Raw genomic sequence first — 16,405 nt, 5'->3', positions numbered from 1 at the left:
GCACCTGTTCCTCTCCGGGTAAAAATAGGCTGAGCTGCCCCGCGGGGCTGTGCCAAGGGCAGTGACACAAAGGCAGGGCGGATGGGGACCGAGCCCAGATCCAGCCTGCCCCACGGAGCAGTCGGAGGTGGGTGCAGCCCTGGCCAGCAGTCTGGCTCCTGGAGGGATGGGGCAGGTGGGGGCATTGGACAACCAGGCCAGTAGGTAGAGGTGGGGGGGCTGTAGATCTCCCCCACCCTGGCTTGGGATGCCTTGGAACCATCCCCAGCCCCCTTCCCTCTCGCAGGCACTGGGAGAGACCTCCTGTATCAAAGGCAACTCATGGGATGAGGGGCTGTGGGGCTGCACTGGGGTCCCAGGGGCTGGGTAGAGCAGTGGGGTTACAGGGCACTGGCTGTGCTGGAGGAGCTGGGGGCTGGGTGGAGCAGTGGGTTACAGGGCACTGGCTGTGCTGGAGGAGCTGGGGGCTGGGTGGAGCAGTGGGTTACAGGGCACTGGTTGTGCTGGAGGAGCTGGGGGCTGGGTGGAGCAGTGGGTTACAGGGCACTGGTTGCACTGGGGGAGCTGGGGGCTGGGTGGAGCAGTGGGTTACAGGGCACTGGCTGTGCTGGAGGAGCTGGGGGCTGGGTGGAGCAGTGGGTTACAGGGCACTGGTTGCACTGGGGGAGCTGGGGGCTGGGTGGAGCAGTGGGTTACAGGGCACTGGCTGTGCTGGGGGAGCCGGGGGTGTAGGCAGTTACCATGGGGGTGGGGGCAGGTGTTGGCAAATCCCCAGTGGCCCGGGTCTGGCAGAACAGTAAATGTCAGGGGTATATTTAGCAGCCGAGGGGGGTCCCCTGCCCCCTTTGCAACCCCTCCGCCCCTGCAAGTTTGGTGCCTGAGTCAGAGGCCTGATGCAGCTCGTGGGGATTGTTTGCTGAGTGATGGTGGGAGGTGGGCAGCAGGGGAGGCGACCGTGCCCCCAGCTTTAAAGGGCCAGCAGCAGCCTGGGTGCCGCATAGCCAGCCCCAAGCCCCCCGTCCCGGTTGCTTCCCCTGGGGCTAGGTGGGCCGTATGGTATTTACTGCAGAGCCACACCCCTCTGGCATGGGTACAGCTCCTTGCACGAACCAAAGGCTCCCATCACCCTCCATTCCCTGCACCCCTTGATCCCAGGGTGCAACCCTCCATCCCCTCCCATGCAGGGATACCCTGCAGCGCCCCCACCCCAAGGACTCTGTGTGCCCCCCTTGCCTGCCCCACACAGCAAGGAGCCCCAGTCCTGCCCTGACCCCGACAAACAGAGCTGTGCTGGAGTGATGCAAGGGCCCATCAGAGCTGTCGCAATCCCAGGGCCTGGCCAGCAGAGGGCGCCCAGCTGCTGCCTGCCCCACTCCCACCCCAGACCTGCCAGTGTTGTGTGGGGCTTGGGGTGGAGGGTGTATGGGATATGGGTGGCTGGTCCTTGGGCAGGCCAGGGAGTCATGCACAGCCCCAGCGCAGTTCCCTGCTGCCTGTGTGACCCACACGCCTCTTGTCTCCTTCCAGGATGGAGGCGCAGGCAGGCAGCTCGCACCCCACGCCGACGGCAGAGGAGCCCGGGGCCACAGCCAGGGAGGCTGAAGGGGTGGAGGAGGCTCAGGGCAAAGATGGTCTGGAGGAGAAGGGGAGCGCAGGGAATTCTGGGAGTCATGCTAAGGGGAGTGGTGAGGCCAGGGGAGTAAAGGATTCTGGGAGTGATGCTAAGCAGGGTGGGGAGTCTGAGGGAGCAGGGGATTCTGGGAGTGATGCTAAGCAGGGTGGGCAGTCTGAGGGAGCAGGGAATGCTGGGAGTTATGCTAAGCAGGGTGGGGAGACTGAGGGAGCAGGGGATTCTGGGAGTGATGCTAAGCAGGGTGGGCAGTCTGAGGAAGCAGGGGATTCTGGGAGTGATGCTAAGCAGGGTGGGGAGACTGAGGGAGCAAGGGATTCTGGGAGTGATGCTAAGCAGGGTGGGGAGACTGAGGGAGCAGGGGATTCTGGGAGTGATGCTAAGCAGGGTGGGGAGACTGAGGAAGCAGGGGATTCTGGGAGTGATGCTAAGCAGGGTGGGCAGTCTGAGGGAGCAGGGGATTCTGGGAGTGATGCTAAGCAGGGTGGGGAGACTGAGGGAGCAGGGGATTCTGGGAGTGATGCTAAGCAGGGTGGGCAGTCTGAGGGAGCAGGGGATTCTGGGAGTGATGCTAAGCAGGGTGGGGAGACTGAGGAAGCAGGGGATTCTGGGAGTGATGCTAAGCAGGGTGGGGAGACTGAGGGAGCAGGGGATTCTGGGAGTGATGCTAAGCAGGGCGGTGAAGCAGGGGGCCCAGGCGACATTGGAGCTGAGCCAGAGGAGGGGCAGGGGGCTGGAGCAGCAGTAGGAAGGTCTGGGCCTGAGCCCCAGGAGGGTGATGGCAAGGCCAAGCCAGAGACACAGAGAGCTGAGGAGCGAGGAGCCGCAGCCGAGGAGGCCAGCAATGCTCTGGTCAGACCGGTGAGTGCCCCCCAAGGCAGGGGGACAACGGGGAAAGGGAAGCCCCTCGGGGCGAGCATGCCGGGAAGGTGCTGCAGAGGACCACAGGCCCTGCCCTAAGCCATGGGTGTACAAGCCTGCCCAGGACATAGCAGGGAGCAGCTCCCAGGCCTTGGGGGCTCAGCCCCACTGGTGACTCCCTATGGGAGAGCGGTTCAAATCTCGCTTGTGGGGGCAGAGTGGCTATGGAGGCGGGCGGAGGGCCAGTGGGGGGTGGGTCTGGACCTTATGGAATTTGGGGGCAGGGTGCTGGGCCTATTAAAGGGCTTTGTCCCCCCCAGGGGCGCGGTGGGAGCACCTCGGAGGAGCCGCTGTCCCCGGAGACGGGAGGCGAGGAGGAGGAGTGGGGTGAGCCTACACCAAGCTCCCCTGATGAGGGGCCGGCCAGCCCCACAGGAGATGCTGCCTTCAGGGCGGAGACAGGGGCTCCCCAGCCAGGTGAGGACAGTGGGAGCCGGGGGAGGAGGAGAATACAGGAGGGGGTGTGCCCAGAGCCCCCCCTACACACAGGGTCACCCACCAGCATCACTCCCCCAGCCCTGCCCCACTGCGCACCCAGCATCAGCCCCCAGCACTGCCCCTACCCCACAGCATCACTCCCCAGCCCTGCCCCACTGCGCACCCAGCGTCAGCCCCCAGCACTGCCCCTCCCCCACAACATCACTCCCCCAGCCCTGCCCCACGCCACACCCAGCGTCAGCCCCCAGCACTGCCCCTACCCCACAGCATCACTCCCCAGCCCTGCCCCACTGCACACCCAGCGTCAGCCCCCAGCACTGCCCCTACCCCACAGCATCACTCCCCAGCCCTGCCCCACTGCACAGCCAGCATCAGCCCCCAGCACAGCCCCTCCCCTACAGCATCACTCCCCCAGCCCTGCCCCACTGCGCACCCAGCGTCAGCCCCCAGCACTGCCCCTACCCCACAGCATCACTCCCCCAGCCCTGCCCCACTGCACAGCCAGCATCAGCCCCCAGCACAGCCCCTACCCCACAGCATCACTCCCCCAGCCCTGCCTCACTGCACAGCCAGCGTCAGTCCCCCAACTCCTCCAAGGCTGTCACCAAAGCCTGGGGGAGTCACAGGGCCCTGCCACCTGCTCTGCAGCCAGCAGGTAGACCAGAACGTTTCATTGGCGACAGGGACACAGCATAGAACGGACAGAAGCCAGTAAACGTCATCAAATTCCACCTCTGGGAGACGGGAGCCCAGGGCAAAGGGCCTGCGCCCCCAGGCAGCTCAGACTCCCACCTGCTGGTCCCAGACACCCCTGCCCCCGCGCCAGTCTCCTCTGCCGGCCTTTGTCCTGCTTGCGGTGTCGGGGAGAGTTGTGACCTGGCTGCACTCTCTCCCAGGCTCAGGTTAGGGAGGGTGTCAGCCACTGTGTGGGTGCAGGCAGCTGGGGTAGGCTCCCGACGGGAAAGTCACACCTGAAATTCTCATCACCACCCAGGGAAACTGAGGCACAGACATGGGGTTACTATGGGATGGTAAAACGGCCATGCAACAAAATATAAATCCCCAGCTTGTCACACAGGGTCACCCCACCCGACGGGGACACCCCTGGCACAGCCCCCCCACCACGGGGTCACCTCCCCAGCACAGCCCTGCCCCTCACACTGGGTCACCCCAGCCCCCCACACAGGGTCACCCCCAGCACAGCCCTGCCCCCCCTCACACTGCCCCCCCACAGGGGTCACCCCCAGCATAGCCCCAGCCCCCACACAGGGTCCCCCCCGCACAGTCCTGCCCTACATAGCGCCCCCCGGCTCAGCCCCCCATCTCAGATACCCAGTGGGTCCCACGGTGGTGACTCATTTGAACATCAAGACTTTGTGAATTCCTTTCAGGTATCTCCCAAGGCCCAGCAGCCCCGGCAGAGGGCAGTGCCAGGTGAGAGACCTCTGGAGGCACCCAGGGTACAGAATTCCTACCCTGGCACGGTGCCCCCTGGTCCCAGGCTGGGGCACAGGGAAGGCACATGGCCAGGGAGTGGGATTTCCTCCCTTCCCGTACCACACTACCCCTTCTCTTCCCGGCGGGCTCCGTGATCCACGCCCCCTCTCCTTGCAGCCCTGGAGGTGCAGCCCAGCAGGACAGCGAGCAGAGCCTCGCGCCCGAGGGAGCCGCAGCTCCCAAGGAGAAGCCGAAGAGACCAGCGCCGGATCGGAGGGAGCTGACCCGACCCCGGCTGGCACCCAGGGCCCAGTCCCGCAAGGCCATTATGGAGAAATTTGGGGGGTGCGCCAGCCTGTTAAATCCTCCCCCTGGGGACTACAAATGGGCCAGCCTGCACGAAAGGGCGGAGCTTGGAGGTTCGGCCAGGGTCGGCCAACCAATGGGGGCCAACCAGCACCATTAAAGAGCAATGCATCAAGAAGGGGTGTGGAGAGGGACACCCAGTCATCTGCGGAACTCCCTGCCCCTGCAGGCAGGAGCAAAGTGCTCGGAGCAGCTATTGCAGTACCAAGGGTGCTATGGGGGCTGGCCAAGCCCCACGTAAGCTCAGGGGGCTGGTAGGCCCAGGGCAGGGGGAGGGGACCTGGCTAGTCACTGACCCAGCAGAATGAGCGGTGTCCCTTCGCTCTGTGACACTGTCCCCTCCCCACCCTCCCCGTGCCCCCTGCAGGGCAGCCAGCGGCCCCGCCCCCGGCATCAAGAAAACTGGAGGTGCCAACGCCATCAAGAACATGCTGCTGGAGTGGTGTCGCGCCAAGACCCGTGGCTATGAGGTGAGAGGCGGGCGGGGTGAGGTGGTGCCTGGTCTGCAGTCCCCTCCCTTCATAGGCACAGCAGGCCCTGGGGTGGGGGGCAGATGCTAGCCCCTCTCTCCCCCACAATGAGCTTGGGGAATGAGGGGCAATGGAAGCAAAGGGCAGGGGCCCAGAGGCAGGCTGCCCACCGCCACCTGGACCTTCCAGGGGCGGGGGACTGGGCCTGGCTGGGGGTCAGGCAGGCTAGCAGCTGGGCAGCTCTGGGGCAGGTGGCTGGCACAAGGGGCACAGCGCTGGCGCCCTGCCACGGTGGGGATGCCCATGGAGCAGAGCTCCAGGCTTTCTGCCCCTGCCTCTTCCTAGCATGTGGGAGGGGTGGGCAGCCCCCAGGGACGGGCACCGCCTGAACCCTGCAGTGCCACAGAGGGGCTGGGAGGTGGCCGGGCCAGGGAGGTGGCCCACCAGCAGACGTGGGGCTGACCGGTTCTCCCTCCGTGTCCCTGCCCCGCTCCCAGCACGTGGACATCCAAAACTTCTCCTCCAGCTGGAGCAGCGGCTTGGCCTTCTGCGCCCTGGTCCACAGGTTCTTCCCCGACGCCTTCGACTACGCAGCCCTCGACCCAGCCAACCGCAGGGAGAACTTCGCCCTGGCCTTTGCCACTGCCGAGTGAGCGTGTTCCACCCTCGCCCCCTTAGGGCCACCAACCCCACCCAGGGTGGGACCTCTCCCACACAACCAACAGGGGAGGCGGGGGCAGAACAGGAACCTGCAGGTGTCCAGCAGGGGGCGGTGACACTAAAGAGGGGGCGGAGCCTGCAGTGTCCAGCCCCGCCCTCCCCAGCAGGGGGCAGTGACACTAAAGAGGGGTCAGAGCCTGCAGTATGCGGCCCTGCCCTCCCCAGCAGGGGGCAGTGACACCAAAGAGGGGGCGGAGCATTCAGTGTCCAGCCCCGCCCTCCCCAGCAGGGGGCACTGTGACACTAAAAGGGGGATGGAGTCTGCAATGTCCAGCCCCTCTCCCCCCAGGAGGGGGAGCTGTGACCCACAGAGTGGGCGGAGACTTCACTGTCCAGCCCCACCCTTCCCCACAGGAGGCGCTGTGATGCCAGGTGGGCCTGGGTGCAGCAGCTGCACATCAGCTCTGCTGGAGGAGGCCCGGCTGGGTTTCATACCCAGTAACTGAGGCCCTCAGATAATTGGCCACCCTGCGACTCTGGGGCACTCCACACCTCGGTCCCCAACTCCCAGAGCCCAGAGCCAGCGCCAGCCCGGCCACGACCAGGCCAGGGCCCAGCAGGGACAGCCACTGTAGGGCAACAGCTCTGTGTTCACCCTCCCTTCACCCCCATCCCCTGCCACCAATGGCATCCTGGGCGACCCCCCCCCCCCACATCGAGCATTGCCTGGGTTGCAGAGAGGCCACGGCTGGGAACTTTGCATGGGGGTCAGAGGGCCGGCCATGCCCAGGGGCGACGCAGAGCAAACCCAGAGCCCCGAGGCGGAAACAGGGCGGCCGTACTGACCCCTCCGCCCCACAGGCAGCACGCCGACTGCGCCCCGCTGCTGGAGGTGGAAGACATGGTGCACATGAGCGTCCCCGACTCCAAGTGCGTCTACACCTACGTGCAGGAGCTGTACCGTAGCCTGGTGGCCAAGGGGCTGGTGAAGACCAAGAAGAAATGAGGCGGGGGCAGCCCAGGAAGAGCAGCGCCTGCCCAGCAGCCCGGGTGAGGAGGGGCCGCCCGGCCATTCAGCCTGGCCCAGGGAGCATGGGGGAGAACAGCTGGGGGGGACGGAGGCTCATCCGCCCAGGGGCCACATTCCCTTGCTGCCCAGGCAGGAGCCGCAGACTCCCTGGTGCCTGGGTGTGGCCTCTTCCCAGAGGGCCAGATGGAGACGGACTTTCCTGGAGCCCAGCGCCCAGCCCCCTGGGACACCACCATGTCCCCCTTTAAAGCACACACGGAGGCTCCCCCAGGAGCACTCAAACATGGGCTCTGCAGCTCCGCCAGGGCTGGGCCAAGCCAGGCCCATTCAGGCCATCTCCCTGCCCGCATTGGCGGTGCATGCTCAGTCCACTGGGAGGGGCTAGTTCCCAGTCCCCCATGAGCCCAGAGCCCCCCTCCCTCCCCCCAGGCCAGGCTACTGCTCCTAGCCCCAGAGCGCTCCAGGAGGGAGACACATGGCTGCAGTTGCCCCCGAGTCTCAGGGTGGGTGGTCGATACCACCAGGACTCTGGACAGCCCCTGCCCCAGCCCCTAGAGAGCCAGGCTGCCGCAGAGGAGGGGGTAGAGCCATGCCTGGCACAGCCTCCTGCTGCCAACAGTACCTGCCACCCATGCCCACCCTCATCATCAGCCTGGGCCGAGCTGGGTGCTGCCCGGGGGCACTGCTTGGGAGATGGCCCCTGGTTCCCCACCTCTGAGCTTGATGGGGCACAGCCATCCCCTCCCAGGCAGGGTGCCCACAACCCCTGCGCTACCCGCTCCCCCTCTCCCCACAGGTGTGTCCTGGTGCTCCCCCCGCCTGGCATCTCCACCGCTGCCGCCACACGGCCGCCTCCTGCCCACCCCCAGCCCAGCCCAGCCGGAGCCCAAGGCTGAGCGCACACAAAGTCCCGGCAGAGCCAGTAAAGCTGAACTGCTCCGAGCTCAGGCAGCCGCTGGCTGGTTTCTTGAGCTTCGCTCGGCTGGGTCAAGGGATTCAGCAGCTCCGGCCCGGGGCTGCGACCCACCCAGGAGCGATGCCCAGCAGCTGCCCCCCGCCAATGCCACATTTCAGCCAGGGGCCAGGGCTAGCGCTGCCCCTGGATCCCAGCCAGGGCCTGGCAGATGTCTGATGGCAGCCTGAGGCGTCTCCTGAGACCCGCTACAGCCACGCGCCCCACACGTAGGGCTCCAGCAGCTGCCGGGCCCCAAGGGTGGGTGCCAATGTGAGACTAGCCGGGAGCCTGTGACCTTGTGTGCTCTGGAGGACCTTGGCGGGGTGCAGGTCCTTCCCCGGGGCCCTGGCACAGCTCTGCCCAACGGAGCAGACCCCCTCCCCCTTCCAGCCCAGAAGAGGCCCCCAGCTCTGTGCTGCCCTCTCACGGCAGAGTCTTCTAGCTCCAGACCCTGGATCCTGCCCCTCCACCCCCAACTTCTCCCAGCTCCAGGGCCCTCAGCACTGGCCTGGGGGCGCCCAGGGTCAGGCCACTGAACTGACTTGCGCCCAGCACAGGAAGTGGAGCGGACCCTGCCAAGCGGGGGAAGGAAGGGAGGCAGGATGCGATCACTCAAGCTGGCAGAGGCTCTGACTCGCCCACCCGGGGGCTCTGACTGGGCACAAGGGGCCCAAGACCTCAGTTCTCGGTCCCCGGGGGCACACTGGGCCACACACCCAGCCTGGCAGCTCCGAGCTGGGTGACTCCAGGGAGCCCAGGGTGGAGGACGCAAGGAGCTGGCTCAGATCAGCACTCGGCTCCGTGGGGCAGGACCCAGTGCCGGCCCCTGCAGCATGGAGCTCAGGGCAGGCAGAATCTAGAGCTATCCAGAGCTCCCCCGGGGACACGGGGCTGCCGCAGGAGGGGCAGCCAGCTGGGAGTCAGCCTTGGGGGCCTGGCGCAGGCCGCAGCACACAGGAGCCAGGGCCGGGGGGATCACGTCCCTTTTTATTGTCCAGAAAAAGGAAATTACGTCACACAAACAACTCCCCCCACCCCTAACCAAAGGACCACGTTAAAAAAAGCATTTGTCGTCTCAAGGCAGAATCGCCCGCAGGCAGCCCCAGCCCGGCTGCAGGGCTCCTGGGGACGCTCCCCCCGCCCCACACACAACCCTGGCAATTCCTCAGCTGCGTGGGCCTGGGGGCAGGGAAGGCGCTGGGAGGTGGCGGAAGCACCCCCTGCTGCCCCTCCCCACCCCAAAGCTCTGTGCTGTCCCAGGTCTTTGCCGCAGCTGTTTTAAAGCGCCAGGTGGCGAACGGAGAGAGATGCTGGGGTTGGTGGCGCAGAGCTCGGTGCCTGGGGAACGGCCCCTGGCCTGGCCACTCCCGGCAGGCTGGGGGGGCCCCCGCAGGGAAGATGGGGTGAGCTAAGGAGTCAATGCAGGGAAGGAGAAAGCCCAGGCACCCACTTCAATGCCCCGCCCACCTGGGCTGCAGGCCCCCCCTCAGGGGAAGGGCCCCCCAGGAGACATCAGTGTTACAGTGAGGTGCTGGGTTCCCCCCTGAGTCCAGGCAGGGGGTGGGGCACATGTCCCAGAATCCCGAGGGTGCACTGCCATGAGGGCAGGCACTGGTGGGAGGAGCCACCTTGGCCACACCCACACCACTAGACCTCACCCAATGAGTGCACAGGCCTCACCCCTCAAGGAAAAGCCCCCCCCCACCCCAGCACGCAGGGGCTCCAGCGCGGGGGAGGGGTCACTCGCAGGGCCGCTTCTCGCTGAACTGGCGGGTGTGATCCTCGGCGTTGCGCAGGAACTGCTTGCGGTCGTGGGTGAACTCCTCGGCCAGGTCGGCGCGCAGCGGGTGCTCCGGCTCGGGCTCGTTCACCAGGGCGATCAGGGCCTGGATCACTGCACCGACAGGCAGGAAGGGGTCACCGTGGCCCAGAGCGGGGCAGTGTGACTGCTGCGCAGCACTGTCCCTGGCACTGCCAGTGTGGGCCCCCCGGGCACCAGCCTCACCCGCCCACACTGCCCCCGGCACTGCCAGCCCCCCCGCAGAGCGCCAGCCCCACCCACACTGCCCCAGCACTGCCAGCGCCCCCGCAGGGCGCCAGCCCCACCCACACTGCCCCGGCACTGCCAGCCCCCCCACAGGGCGCCAGCCTCACCTGCCCACACTGCCCCCGGCACTGCCAGCTCCCCCGCAGGGCGCCAGCCCCACCCGCCCACAGTGCCCCCGGCACTGCCAGCCCCCACACAGGGCACCAGCCCCACCCACCCACAATGCCCCCGGCACTGCCAGCCCCCCCCCGCAGGGCACCAGCCTCACCCACCCACACTGCCAGTCCTCACATAGGGCATCAGCCTCACCCACCCACACTGCCCCCGGCACTGCCAGCCCCTCCTCGGGATGCCAGTCCCACCCACCCACACTGCCCCCAGCACTGCCAGCTGCACCGCCCAGGGCACCAGCCCCATCCAGCCACACTGCCCCCAGCACTGGCTGCACGTACATGTCCATGTCCCAGGAGGGCACGTACCTTGATCTGTCTTGGTGGCGGGTTTCCAGTTCTCGGCGCTGATGATGGGCAGGCAGACCTGCCCCTTCTCGTCCACGTTGGGGTGGTAGATCTTCGTTTTGAAGGTGACCTTGGGGGGCTTGAAGGGGTACTCAGCTGGGAAGCTGATCTCGATTCGGAAAGCACCTTTGTTGTAGGGAGGGTTGTCCTGGGCGCAGGGCAGGAGAAAGAGGGCAGTAAGCTACAGAACCAGCCAACGTCCAAGGGGGAACTAAGGGTTTGTCCCACCTGAACCCGGCCCAGACCCCTTGGGGCACGTGGCCTCTGCCCTCCGCCGTCTCCCACTGCTCACACGCACCGGCAACAGGAGCCCCTTCCACAGAAGAACATTGGTGTCGTCCACCTCAATGTCCTTCAGGCAGCGGGACCCAGACCTCTTCAAGTCGTCCAGCTCCTGCAGCAGGGGGCAGAGAAGAGCCATCAGACCACGCGCTGCCCCAACTGCCCTCTGCTCCTGATGGCCATATGTGGGGCAGGGTTGGAACTCCCTGCACCCCCGTCAGTGCTGGAGGCTTTCCACCCTCCTCTGCTGAGTGCACGGGATGGGCCACTTGCTAGGATGATGCAGGTTCTCTCACTTCATCCCTTCCCCGTCACCGTGGGGGTCGCACACACTGGTGCATCTGGGTCCCTCCAGTCTCTGCCTGTACCACCGAGTACTCCCGTCTCCTATGGGCTGTAATATCTGGACCCCATTTTAGTTGCTGGGGTTAGTGAGGGAAGGGGGTATTGGTCTCCAGTGATATGGGGGTGGTCAGACTAGATGAACTAGTGGCCCCTTCTGGCCTTAAGCTCTTTACTCTGACTCTGGGTCTCCCTTGGCCAGGAAGTCTGCCCTCTTATCCACCCAGCAGATGCTGCCAGGACTCCCACACTGGCCTGTGCTCTGCCGGACAGGCACCGACCCAGGCACCATTTGGCCCAACGGCCCCTCCCTCTGGACAGAGGGGCAGTCAGGTCAAATCTGGGTGGTGCTGTGACCCCAGGCGTCAGGTTGCCACGTCTGTCACTGAGTGGCCTGGCCACCCTCCCGTCAGGACAGAGGAGCAATAAGGGCAAATCTGACCAGCACTGAGACCCACCCCCCAGTCAGGGCAATGTTCCAGCAGCAGCTGTACTGATGTAGTGTGGGACCACTGCTTCCCAGTGGTTGGCCACAGCCCCCTGGCAGTGTGGGTGGGGAAGGCTGGTGCCCTGAGGAGCAGGGGAAGGTCTGTGCACACAAACTCACTTCCTGCTCCCAAAGAGCAAAGCCTCCGGCTGCTAGCAACCCTCACCTCCCCGACTGGGGCAACTCCCAGGGGATGAGGGACCCTCCAGCTACTCTAGGGTTCCCCACTCCCACCCCAAGAGACCTGACAGCTCCCAAAACAGGTCGCTCCAGAAAAACAGAGCTTATTCCTTTAGTTCCCAGGCCGGCCAGCACTCCGACACTCCCCACCTTTCCGCACCCTCTGCCTTTGCTTTCCGAGAAACCGGCCAGGGACTTTCCCAGGCAGCAGCTACAGAAAGTGAAAGCACCTGTCTGTTCCGTGCACTTATGTTTAGATTTCGCTCTGCTTCCTTTCCTCCTGCCATGTTCCACTTCGCCCCCGACACCCTCCCTTCCCCACACACACAGCCCGCCCTCCCTCATGGCAATCTGCAGCTGGTCCCTCGAAAGATGCTACACACTTTAGGAAGCCAACACCGCCAGGGCCAGCATGAGGTGTTGGCCCCTGAGGTTGGTCAGGTCACACACAGGGAACATGCATGTCAGCCCCCCACCACCTTGCCTTAAGGGGACCCACAGCCCCACTTTTTTCTGTGAGTCACAGACACCCCGAGTGTTACACGACAAGACTCTTGTCTGGTTTTTATGCTAATCGGACGGGGTTGGCAGCCAGATGGTTGCCAGAGCCAGATCCCCCCTGCCCCACACATACCCACACCTCTTTTCACAGGCATCATGTCTGCCCCTCTGACCATGCCCCCGGTGCATAGGAAGGGCAGGGGCAGGTGTGAGGGGACGGGGGAGACACAGGGAGGGGTTAACCCCACTGCTGAGAGCCAGAGGGACCGGGTGTGACCCCCCACCCCAGGAGGGGGCCCTCAGAGAACAGCAGGGTCAAGCACCCCTGGCCAGCTGGGGGCACCCAAACCACAATGAAAGAAAAGCAAAACTCCCGCTGCAGCCCCACCATGCACCCCACAACCAGCCCCCCACTACCCTTCCACACACTGCCCCTCCCCACAGCCAGCCCCCCCACTGACCCTCCCCACACTGCCCCCCTACAGCCAGCCCCCCACTACCCTTCCCCACACCCAGCCCCCCCACTGCCCCTCCCCACACCCAGCCCCCCTACAGCCAGCCCCCCCACTGCTCCTCCCCACACCCAGCCCCCCCACCACCCTTCCCCACACTGCCCCCCTACAGCCAGCCGCCCCACTGCCCCTCCCCACACCCAGCCCCCCCTGCCCCTCCCTACAGCCAGCCCCACAACCAGCCCCCCACTACCCTTCCCCACAGCCAGCCCCCCCACTGCCCCTCCCCACACTGCCCCCCTAGAGCCAGCCCCCCCACTGCCCCTCCCCACAGCCAGCCCCCCACCGCCCTTCCCTACAGCCAGCCCCCCCACTGCCCCTCCCCACAGCCAGCCCCCCACCACCCTTCCCCACAGCCAGCCCCCCCACTGCCCCTCCCCACACTGCCCCCCTAGAGCCAGCCCCCCCACTGCCCCTCCCCACAGCAGACCCGTCCGACCTGACCCCCACCTCGCCCGGCCTGGCCCCGCACCTTCCCCACTCTCCTGCTCGCCGCCATCTTTCCAGCCCGGCCGGCCCCGCCCGGAGCAGCGAGTCTGCGAGCGGCTGCTGATCGAGGAGCCACCCCCGGGGCTGGGCCCCGTCGGCCTGGGCGGGCTAGAGCGGCCCCCGCCCCGCCCCGGCCTCTGCCGAGCAGAGCGAGCGGCCCCGCCACTGGGATCACAGAGACGGGGTGTGACGGGGATAGAGTGTCCCCAGCCTTCACACCCCGTCTCTCTGATCCCTGAGGAGGCCTGGGGCCCCTCTAGCTCCCTCACGCCCCATCTCTGTGATTCCTGCGGAGGTCTGGGGCCCCTCTAGCCCCCTCACGCCCCATCTCTGTGATCACTGGGGAGGCCTGGGGACCCTCTAGCCCCCTCATGCCCCATCTCTGTGATCCCTGAGGGGGCCTGGGGACACTCTAGCCCCTTCACACCCCATCTCTGTGATCACTGGGGAGGCCTGGGGACCCTCTAGCCCCGCCATACCCCATCTCTGTGATCCCTGAGGGGGCCTGGGGACACTCTAGCCCCCTCACACCCCATCTCTCTGATCACTGGGGAGGCCTGGGGACCCTCTAGCCCCGTCACACCTAAGGTGACCATATCTCCCCAACCAAATATGGGACATGGGGAATGACCCCCGTCCTATCCAAGACGGAAGGGATGGTCACCCTATCTGGGGCGCCAGGAACAGAGCTGCCGCCCCGCCAGGGAAGCACGTGGTTTCCCTGAGCTGTTGGTGGCATCCTGCGCCGCTGCACAGGTCCAGTTCCCAGCTGCTCCCGTTGGGGAAGCCGGTCAGCTCTGGCTCCAACCCCATTGCAGCCAAAGTTTATCCACACACACCCCCCACCTCGACCCCCCATGGCTCCAGCTTCAGGCCCCCTGGCCCTGGCTCCAGCTCCAGTGGTCCCGCTCGAACCCCCCCAGCTCCGGCTCCCACTCCAACCTCCATGGCCCAGCTCAGCTCCCGACAGCGACACCTCCAGCTCCAATCCGGCTCCTGCTCCAAGCCTCAGAGCCCCAGCCCCTGCTCCAACATCCACAGACCCAGATCCAACCCCACTAAAGCCCTGGTTCACACCCCCAGCTCCAGCCCCCGGGGGTGAAGCCGTGTGGCAGCTGAGCCACCGGACGGTCTGTCTCCCAGCTTCCCACTCCCCCAGGTGAGGGAAGCCAGTGAACCACTGTAAAATATGGGGCATTCAGCCCGTTTTGCAAAATAAATTGGGACTCCAGAATGTCACCCAAAATATGGGGCTGGGATGGGGGAAATATGATGGAAAATATTGTCCCATCAAAAACGAGACAGATGGTCACTCCATTCACACCCCAAATCTAGATCCCTGAGGAGGCCTGAAGGGAGGATTGATCTGAAGAAGTGGGTCTGTCTCACAAAAGCTCATCACCTAATAAATTATTTTGTTAGTCTTTTAAGTGCTACATGATTGCTGGTTGGTTTTGTTAGAATACAGACTACCACAGCCACTTCTCTGCTACTGAAAAAACCCAGGACTTTCAACATCCTGGGAAACTTACAGATCCCCCAGGACAGCTACTCCCCAAAAGGGACAATCCTTGGAAGATCTGAACAGATGTCAGCCCTATCAGGGATCACAGAAAGGGGTGTGTGTTGAGTGCCTGAACCTCCCCATTCAGGGATCACTGAGTTGGGAATTCTTTGAATCGCATCCAAATCACTCCAAAGTGAATCCAGATTGAGCTCAGAATCTAACATGAGGCTGGATTCTGTCTCTGGATCTGGCTCTCTTTGGGCAGGACCTCTGCAGAGCTTCCACAAGGGTTAATGTTTCAGCAGCTCACTGAGCTAGACCTGCCATACATACAGCGTTGTCACGAACACGTGTGATTTGCTCCAGATGTTGTTGGATTAGTACAGCCACAAGTGTAAATGCATCAGAGAGGTAGCGGAGTGATGAAGCGGGTCTTTGCCCACAAAAGCTTACACTCCAAAATATCTGTTTGTCTATAAAGTGCCACAGGGCTTCTTGTTGTCCGTGTAAATGCAGTTACGTGGGTATGCCAGTGTTGTATACTAGTGTAGTTTTTACTTTTTCTTGTACAGGAATAGCCGTCACAAGGTGTACACCTTTCTACCTGTGTGCACTGTTATAAACTACATCGTAGGAGTGGATATAAACTGTATAACAGCATAATTCCATCCACTCTGACTGTGCTGGGATGGCTAACTTGGTCAGCTTTTGTGTCTAGATAAGACCTGATCAGATTCACGCTCGCTTTCACGATATTCTTACACAGTCAAGCTGATTTCCCCATAAGCGCCGGAGGCTGAGTCAGAGCCGCCCTATTTGCACCAAGCTTGGTGCAGACAGCCTGGCCAACTTCCATCTTGTATTGTGGTAAATCGGAAGGAAGGCCGTCCAAACGGTGGCTGTTCCATTCGGGCCAAAGGAGCCAACGCACAAAGAGCATCAGGCAGGATCCAGCCTCAGATTGGATTCTGAGCTCAGTCCGGATTCGCTTTGGAGCCACTCGCATCTGACCCAGAGAAGTCCCTCAACTTTGGATCAGGCCCGGGGGCAAGGTCAGACTCGGGTCTGCTGTGCGTTTACAGGGGACAGGAATTTGTCGGCAGCCCCATGCCAGCCTCATGACCTTCCCTAGGTGCGGATGGGACTGGTTTTGTGATGCTGCATCAGCGTTTTGCCCTCGGGCACCTGAGCTGCTCGGGAGAAGCTGGGAGACGGCACAAGAGGACAGAGATTCCCGCCCCATCCACAAACGTTTGTTTCGAAGGCCAAGCAGGGCTGGATCCTGATCCCCATTCCGCCCCTGCGATCCCCCACGGACGTCCAGGCTAACCTGGGGAGAGGGCAGCACAGAAATACACATACTGGACGTGGCTGAGGTTTGCCGACCTAACCAGAGCTCGGATCCCAGTGGAAGCAGAGCCGCCCCCGGGACAGGAAACAAGAACAGGGGCTTCGTGCCCTCGTGCGCTGTCCAGAGGACAAGAGCCCCGGAACTATTGGTATAATGGGGGTGCTGAAAGCTACTGAACCAAGCTATAAACCCTGCATAGCAGGAAAAGCACTGTCAGCCCACTGCCCTGCCCCTGGCGCCCCTTGTTCCAACACCCCTCTCCCAGGACGGTTGCGACTGCAG

At 64.2% G+C, this 16,405-nt stretch overlaps 2 protein-coding genes across 3 annotated transcripts; one reads left to right on the top strand and one right to left on the bottom strand.

The window, feature by feature from the left end:
- SMTNL1 (smoothelin like 1) lies at window positions 1-15,821 on the top strand. 2 transcript variants are annotated; one of them, XM_074998102.1, is made up of 9 exons: window positions 1-127; window positions 1,528-2,491; window positions 2,812-2,968; window positions 4,381-4,423; window positions 4,604-4,771; window positions 5,160-5,262; window positions 5,760-5,911; window positions 6,784-6,972; window positions 15,345-15,821. In XM_074998102.1, the coding sequence occupies exons 2-8, from the start codon at window positions 1,529-1,531 to the stop codon at window positions 6,926-6,928; spliced, it is 1,731 nt and encodes a 576-aa protein (XP_074854203.1). In that variant the 5' UTR covers window positions 1-127; window position 1,528; the 3' UTR covers window positions 6,929-6,972; window positions 15,345-15,821. The 2 variants fall into 2 exon arrangements, with proteins under 2 accessions (XP_074854203.1, XP_074854202.1); XM_074998101.1 differs by lacking the exon at window positions 15,345-15,821 and adding an exon at window positions 7,749-7,894.
- UBE2L6 (ubiquitin conjugating enzyme E2 L6) lies at window positions 8,881-13,409 on the bottom strand. Its single transcript, XM_074998103.1, has 4 exons — window positions 13,249-13,409; window positions 10,771-10,866; window positions 10,434-10,620; window positions 8,881-9,801 (listed from the first exon to the last, which is right to left on the bottom strand). Exons 1-4 carry the CDS (start codon window positions 13,273-13,275, stop codon window positions 9,647-9,649), a joined length of 465 nt encoding a protein of 154 aa, XP_074854204.1. The 5' UTR covers window positions 13,276-13,409; the 3' UTR covers window positions 8,881-9,646.
- Window positions 15,822-16,405: the final 584 nt, after the last annotated feature.

This window comes from Carettochelys insculpta, chromosome 6 (genome assembly GCF_033958435.1).
Source record: "Carettochelys insculpta isolate YL-2023 chromosome 6, ASM3395843v1, whole genome shotgun sequence".
Lineage (NCBI taxonomy): Eukaryota > Metazoa > Chordata > Testudines > Carettochelyidae > Carettochelys > Carettochelys insculpta.
Note: the sequence above shows the minus strand (reverse complement) of the source record. Positions and strands in the feature narration are given on the sequence as shown.

What these genes read in the sequence shown, in the direction of transcription:
- SMTNL1 (XM_074998102.1), top strand. Translation starts at nt 1,529, where the DNA reads ATGGAGGCGCAGGCAGGCAGCTCGCACCCCACGCCGACGGCAGAGGAG. An exon ending in CCGGCAGAGGGCAGTGCCAG is followed by an intron (nt 4,424 to 4,603) that starts GTGAGAGACCTC and finishes CTCTCCTTGCAG; the next exon opens with CCCTGGAGGTGCAGCCCAGC. An exon ending in CCAAGACCCGTGGCTATGAG is followed by an intron (nt 5,263 to 5,759) that starts GTGAGAGGCGGG and finishes CCCCGCTCCCAG; the next exon opens with CACGTGGACATCCAAAACTT.
- UBE2L6 (XM_074998103.1), bottom strand. Translation starts at nt 13,275, where the DNA reads ATGGCGGCGAGCAGGAGAGTGGGGAAG. An exon ending in CGAGCAGGAGAGTGGGGAAG is followed by an intron (nt 10,867 to 13,248) that starts GTGCGGGGCCAG and finishes CCCCTGCTGCAG; the next exon opens with GAGCTGGACGACTTGAAGAG. An exon ending in GGAAGGGGCTCCTGTTGCCG is followed by an intron (nt 10,621 to 10,770) that starts GTGCGTGTGAGC and finishes CCCTGCGCCCAG; the next exon opens with GACAACCCTCCCTACAACAA.